General features: G+C 34.9%; 1 protein-coding gene across 1 annotated transcript in view; it reads left to right on the plus strand.

Annotated features, from left to right (window-relative positions):
• LOC106464991 (exocyst complex component 7-like) overlaps window positions 1-8240 on the plus strand; it is a 91489-nt gene that overhangs the window by 20215 nt on the left and 63034 nt on the right. The window contains exon 4 of the mRNA XM_022392819.1: window positions 2867-2972. Within this exon, the coding sequence (XP_022248527.1) occupies window positions 2867-2972 (106 nt within the window). The remainder of the gene's footprint in view (window positions 1-2866; window positions 2973-8240) is intronic.

Here is an 8240-nt window from a genome sequence, read left to right on the forward strand (position 1 = left end):
GTACACAAGTTATCATGGTAGAAAAGCTATACACATCTCTCCAGTTGACATGTTATCATGGTAGAAAAGCTATACACATCTTACCTGTGGACAAGTTATCATGGTAGAAAAGCTATACACATCTTACCTGTGGACAAGTTATCATGGTAGAAAAGCTATACATATCTTTGCAGTAGACAAGTTACCATGGTAGAAAAGCTATACACATGTTTCCAGTAGATAAGTTACCATGGTAGAAAAGCTATACACATCTTTCTAGTACACGAGTTATCACAGTATGGAAGCTATACACATCTCTCTTGTAGGCAAGTTACCATGGTAGAAAAGCTATACACATCTTTCCAGTACACAAGTTATCATGGTAGAAAAGTTATATGCATCTCTCCAGTAGACAAGCTACCATGGTAGAAAAGCTATACACATCTTTCCAGTACACAAGTTTCCATGGTAGAAAAGCTATACACATCTCTCTAGTAGACAAGTTACAATGGTAGAAAAGCTTCAAACATCTTTCCAATTGACAAGTTATCATGGTAGAAAAGCTATATACATCTTTCCAGTAGACAAGTTTCCATGGTAGAAAAGCTATACACATTTTTCCAGTAGACAAGTTACCATGGTAGAAAAGCTATACACATCTTTCTAGTAGACAAGTTACCATGGTAGAAAAGCTATATATATCTTTCCAGTAGGCAAGTTACCATGGTAGAAAAGCTATACACATCTCTCCAGTTGACATGTTATCATGGTAGAAAAGCTATACACATCTTTCCTGTGGAGTTACCATGGTAGAAAAGCTATACACATCTTTGCAGTAGACAAGTTACCATGGTAGAAAAGCTATATACATCTTTGCAGTAGACAAGTTACCATGGTAGAAAAGCTATACACATCTCTCCAGTAGACAAGTTACCATGGTAGAAAAGCTATACACATCTCTCCAGTAGACAAGTTACCATGGTAGAAAAGCTATACACATGTTTCCAATAGACAAGTTATCATGGTGGAAAAGCTATACACATCTTTCCAGTAGACAAGTTACCATGGTAGAAAAGCTATACACATGTTTCCAGTAGACAAGTTACCATGGTAGAAAAGCTATACACATCTTTCCAGTACACAAGTTATCACAGTAGAAAAGCTATACACATCTCTCCAGTAGACAAGTTACCATGGTAGAAAAGCTATGCACATCTTTCCAGTGGACAAGTTACCATGGTAGAAAAGCTATAGACATGTTTCCAGTAGATAAATTACCATGGTAGAAAAGCTATACACATGTTTCCAGTAGATAAGTTACCATGGTAGAAAAGCTATACACATGTTTCCAGTAGATAAGTTACCATGGTAGAAAAGTTATACACCAGTAGACAAGCTACCATGGTAGAAAAGGTGCATATTGCTCTGGAAAAAATACATTTTTAGGCATTGCTTGAGCAGTGATCAGAGACTGCTAGATTAGATCAGTTACAAAATGTGGTCTGGTGAGTCAAGTCAAGTAACTAAGCACCTTAGTTTCATTAGGGACATGTTACATTCTCAACCCAAGTAAGCACATATCCTGTGGTTTCCTGATGGACATGTTACATTCTCAACCCAAGTAAGTATGTTCCCTACTTTCAGGAGGGATGTGTTACTTTTTCTGTGCAAGTGAACACCCGGGTTCCATGAAGGATGGGTTACTATTTTAACCCACATGAACACCCTGGTTCTATGAAGGATGGGTTACTATTTTAACCCACATGAACACCCTGGTTCCATGAAGGATGGGTTGCTATTTTAACCCACATGAACACCTTGGTTCCATGAAGGATGGGTTACTTTTTCAGCCCAAGTAAACAACATGGGTTCATGAGGAATGTGGTACCTTCTCAACTCAAATAAACAAACACCCTGGTTTTATGAGATACATGTTACCTTCTCAACCCAAATAAACAAACATTCTGGTTTTATGAGATACATGTTACCTTCTCAACCCAAATAAACAAACACTCTGGTTTTATGAGATACATGTTACCTTCTCAACCCAAATAAACAAACACCCTAGTTTCATGAGGAATTGGTTACTTTTTCTATTACTCTGGATATATTCTAGCCACTGCAACAGAGAGCAGGATAATTTATGAACTACACAGATGTTAGTCCTGTCAGGTTGGTGTAGATCAATTCCTTAACATCGATTTCATATCACATCAATATGTCTGAAAACAGTTGAAGACAGCTCATCTTGGAGAATCATGTAATATGTATTGCTGCTTTACTGATAAATATATTTAGTGCTACTCTGGAAGCTCATTGTAGTCCAGTACTACATTAAGCCTTCTTCAACAGGATTTTCTATTTTTTATTTAATGTCTTCATACACCTGTTAGTTCTTTTTATTTGTGCATAAAAAAAGACACCAATATTAATGAGTATTGAAAGTGTTGTTTATATTTACAGTAATTGTGTAATTTTATTTTACAGTACGTTATTTGTTTTGTGTAATCTCATATTACAGTACATTATTTGTTTTGTGTAATTTAATATTAAAGTACGTTATTTGTTTTGTGTGATTTCATATTAAAGCATGATATATGTTTTGTGTAATTTTATATTACAGTACATTATATGTTTTGTTTAATCTCATATTACAGTACATTATATGTTTTGTTTAATCTCATATTACAGTATATTATATGTTTTGTGTAATCTCATATTACAGTATATTATTTTTGTGTAATATCATATTACAGTACATTATTTTTGTGTCTCATTTCATATTACAGTACTTTATTTGTTTTGTGTGATTTCATATTACAGTATATTATTTATTTTGTGTAATCTCATATTACAGTATGTTATTTGTTTTGTATAATCTCAACAGCCCAATGGACTGTCTGGAAGAGTTTCTGAAAAGTGTGGATAAATTACAGAGAGCAATAAATTACTTTGATAAGCACAATCCCAACAGCCCAGAACTTGTAACTTTGGTAAGATGTAAAATGTATATTTGACCAATAGCCAAAAGTTTGATCCTATGGTAAGATATAAAAGAAGCATATTTAAAGTAACAGCCCTTTGTTTGTTATATTTGTGAAATATCAAAAAAATGTATTTAACAAATACCCAGAACTTGTTTCATTGGTGATGTTCAAAAATCTATTTAAACCAACAGACCAGAGTTTATTTTGGTGAGATGTAAAAAACATATTTAAAACAACAGTCCAAAGTGTGGCACTTTTATAAAATGTAAAAGTATATTTAACCAATTGACCAAAAGCCCATAATTTGTCTCTTTAGTAATATTCAAGTAATATATTAAACCAACAGCCCATAACTTGTTACTTTGGTAAAATGCAAAAGATAAATTAAACCAACAGCCCATAACTTGTTATTTTGGTAAAATGCAAAAGATAGATTAAACCAACAGCTCATAACTTGTTACTTTGGTAAAATACAAAAGATAACTTGTTACTTTGGTAAAATGTAAAAAAGTATATTTAACTATTAGTCCATAACTTGTTACTCTGATAATATGTAAAAACGTATATTTAACTATTAGTCCAGAACCAGTGACTTTGTTAAGATGTGAAATATATTTAAACCAACATTCAAGAGTCTGTTAGTGTGATAAGATGTAAAACATTTATTTAAATCAACAGCCTGGAATTTGTAACTTCAGAAATGCTACTCACCCATCAACAGAACAGATAGCTATTACCTTTTATCACTACTGAAGTGTTTTTGTGCATGTGCCTAGCCATTGAATGGAACTCTCACATTACAGATGATAACTTGTATGTTGCCCATCTAAGATGCAATCCCCATTACACTATAGCCCTTCTCCAACACAAGTTAAACACATCATGTGCCTAGCCATTGAATGGAACTCTCACATTACAGATGATAACTTGTATGTTTCCCATCTAAGATGCAATCCCCATTACACTATAGCCCTTCTCCAACACAAGTTAAACACGTCATGTGCCATACTCCTCTTGAACACATTGTATTTTATGAAATGCTTATTATTGGTAAAGCAAAATTGACACACCAGAAGTGAAGTGAGAGAGAGGGTGTGTAATTCTGTGGAGAGGTGAGTATCTATTTGAAATACATTTTCAGGTAAGGAAATATTAACTTCAGAAGTCCTGTTTGCCTCTCCACAGAATATATAGCTTGAATTTCACATTGAGAAGATTGTGGAAGGACTGGTGTGGATAAAGAAATAAAAATAAATGAGCTTCTTTCCGAGAGAAAGTGACACGAAGGAAAACTCATGGAGTGTGTCACTCACGAATTGGAGGAACTTACTGGGACATCACCAGGTAGGAGACCACATCCATCTCATGCAAGGACTTCTCTTTGCACAATAGAAGTGACAGAGGAAATGTTACTCTCAAAAGAACCTTTTACATGATGCTGTGTAGGTGGGTGGAATGTAAAGGCTGTTTAACTTACCTCTATGTCTCAGGCATTTGGCAGAACATGTATGTATATTGTGTCTAGGGCAATAAGTTAAGCCATAGAGTATTTGAGAAATACTTATGTGAAATACCAACTAGAAAAAGCAGGTGCAAGGATAAATCATCTCAGATCTTCATCTTGAGGAAAATGCAACATCCATTCAGCTGACACAACCAATTTAAATGGTCTGGCTGTTAATATAGGGGTGACCTTTACTACTATTATTCTAATTAAACACCCTAGCATTACCTCCAATTTTGCTCACCTTATCTCATGCCAGTGAGGTTGCACTGATGGAAAAGTGAATTTTCCATATTGACCTTCTCCCCAGTGGCTTAATACTGGGGAAGGAAAGGTTCTTTCACTCTGCTAGAAGAAAATAGGAGGGAGAACTTTCTGTAGGGGAGAGAGGTTTATCAACCAAACAGAAATTTTATCTTTCCTCCATAAGGTCCCACTGTGCAATGGGTTACTGCAAATAGGGACAGCGGGAGGTGACCAGGTGAGAGGGCAGGGAACCACACCCAGTATTGTAGTTTGTTGTTGTTGTTTTTGAAGTTTCATTACAGCTTGGAAGATAAAATGTATAAACTCTTCAAGCTGTTGTCTGGTGGAAAACCCCATCTGAACAGTTGGCACTGAGCTTGGAGACAAATGAACTTAACACTGTCTGTTATCCCCTACTTGATACACATTTTGGAGGAGAGAGAAATGTATTCCCTGTGAGGCAACACCAGCCACTTGGGGGGTTCCATTGTCTACAATATGTATGTATGTATGTGTGTGTTTTTGTAGTTTGATATGGATGCTTTTTTGTGGAGTCTGCAAGAGTAAAGAATCACCAAGTTACCTCTTTAGAGCCTCTGGAAAGGCTGAAGTATCACAAGCAGAGAGAGATTAAATCCAAAGGCAAAATAAATGGCAGTGTGGTGTAATGAATGTGACAAGAATGTATTGAGGGTTGTTCATATCCTAGCTGCATTATCACATCTATGGGATATCAACAGCTAGATTCAAAAGAAGCCATGAGATGACAAACTTTATTTGGGGTGACATGAAAAAAGATGAAAGGAATCAACCCCCACAGAAGTATAGAGAAGCTGGATGAGTTGTTTTAACAAACTAGTAAAATGTAGAAGGAGATATGTTACGAGAAGAAGAGAAATCATATGTCAAAACAAAGACTATGTTGATTGCTTTGAAAGGGAGCAGTGTAAGTCAGATAACAGCAAAATGCCTTAATACGATGGTGGAGATGATCAGGGCCTGAACAGTCATATAGAGAAGAAAGGGTGCTTGGATAAAACATCTAATAACAGAACCAAGCAGTCCAATTCTTGGGAAGGAAGGAGCAGTATAGAAAAACAATCAACTTGTCCCTTTTGTAGAGAATATAGGAGGTGCCAAGGCAAAAATATCAATCAGAATGCTGTCTTCTGCAAAGGAGAAGGAGAATATGTATGTCATAAGAGAAAGATGGCACGAGGATTAGGTGGCCAAAGGTTTAAATGGAGGATGCGCAAGAGCCTTGAGAACTAAACAGTTTCCTGTCCAGAAGAGGAACTGGATAAAGAGGATGATTGAGTAGAAAGGCTTGTAATAGGTCTATAAGAACCAAGGAAAGAGAAAGATAATGGGTAAGAAAAAGATGGAAAGTTGCAGTTAAAACTGAACTATAATTGATGATTGAAGAAACAATTAGACCACCCAAAAACCAGGCAAAAAAAAAAGAAAATGAGATGAGGAAGAGCAGACAACATAGAAGAAGGAATGGCAAATGGACTAGCATTGATCTTGCAGGGGGTTCGTCCGTCTTCATGGAACTTGACAAAAGCTACATGTATAGATGAAGGCATAGAACATCATAGTGAAAAATGGACAAGGCTGATGTAAAAAGGGATCTCTGAGATGGAAGAGATAAAGGCTTCAGGATTTCCAAGAAGCAAAGAAGCGGAAAACATGATCAAGCTGATGGTATGTTCATGATATGTATGCCTTGGTCAGTGTTGTAATGAGAAAAATTGAGATCAATTATCGAAAACAGAATACTGGGTTAATAATGATGGGAATATTCCTGTCAAAAAAACATATCACAGACTTTAAACATGTGTATCAAAATCTCATTGTTTGGTTATGAGAAGAAATCAAATTAAAGTAAGACAATAATTTGTATCAGAACTTCTAACTGAAATTTTTAAAATTGTATCAAAAGATAAGAGGGATAACACCTTGAAAGTTAATTAAGTTGAGAATAATAAACAAAAACAATTTAACTAAAAGTCGAAAATAATATACAAAAAACGTTAATTAAAAGTTGAAAATAATAAACACAAAAATTCTGTAATTTCTAAAAATAAGAATGACTAAATCAGTGCAGTGCTGAGGAAAAGAATGAGCTTTTGATTTACACAACATGTACTTAAGGGGAGTACTACATATGAAGGATGTCACCCTCTTATTGGTGGAAGGGTATTTGATGAACACAACATGTGCTTAAGGGGAGTACTACCTATGTATGATGTGTCACCTTCCTATTTGTGGAAGGGTATTTGATAAATACAACATGTGCTTAAGAGGAGTACTACCTATGTATGATGTGTCACCTTCCTATTTGTGGAAGGGTATTTGATAAATACAACATGTGCTTAAGGGGAGTACTACCTATGTATGATGTGTCACCTTCCTATTTGTGGAAGGGTATTTGATAAATACAACATGTGCTTAAGGGAGTACTACCTATGTATGATGTGTCACCTTCCTATTTGTGGAAGGGTATTTGATAAATACAACATGTGCTTAAGGGGAGTACTATGTATGGAGGATGTGTCACCCTCCTGTTGGTAAAAGGGTATATTCAAATGCTGCTTGAATTATGGACTGGTGCAGTAAACATTACTTTGTAATATGGTTCTTGTGTTGATATGTGTGATACTTTTGCATTGAGTTATATTAACTCTTTCAGCACAGGCTCGGTCCCTAAGAAATACAAATTATAACATGAAAACATAAATGTTTAGACTAAATAGCTTAAATCTCATAACATTATACATTTATATATATTTATTTTTGTTATTATATTGACTTTTCACCCGTGCCTGGCTAACAATACAGAATTTACAAAGAGGTGGCTCACATGCATTCATGTTACCGTATCGGATAACATAAAACTGACCTTTGGTCTGTACAAAGTAACTTGTCTTGGCTGTGTTTTAGTCAACTAGTATTTTGTGAAATACAGTCACATTTCAATTATTATACTATATATAGATATATAATGATATATAGATTATTGCTATTTTGAAACAAGTTCTTAAACATATTTTTCTTAAAATGTAGAACAGTAAATATAGAAGTAAAGCGAACACTTATCTCTTCTAGTTATGACCTCTTACTAGGTTGCTGCTTGACATAGGTTGCTAAGCTTTTACAAATTTTGCACATGGAGGATATGAAACAAAAAATTTTTTTTTAGATTTTATTTATACATTTGAATAACTAAAAAAATGATAAATTACTATATCAATACCATAGAATTCTACTATAATTTATCAAGCTCAGTAACCAAGATGTATTTTAGTCTAAAAAAATATGACATTTTGAGCAAACTAAAGACACTCTACCTCCTTGAAATATTGGTTCAAAAGAAAGAAATGGCATCCAAGCCCATTAAAATGGGTGAGAAAGCTACTAGGGGGCAGTCTGAGCTCCAGATTGGTTATTTGTGTTATATATAGAGGTAAGTGTATAAAAGGGAGCATTTCCACAAGTGGAAAGAGGTGGATGGGGTACCA

The sequence above is a fragment of the Limulus polyphemus genome, unplaced genomic scaffold, assembly GCF_000517525.1.
Source record: "Limulus polyphemus unplaced genomic scaffold, Limulus_polyphemus-2.1.2 Scaffold1804, whole genome shotgun sequence".
NCBI lineage: Eukaryota > Metazoa > Arthropoda > Merostomata > Xiphosura > Limulidae > Limulus > Limulus polyphemus.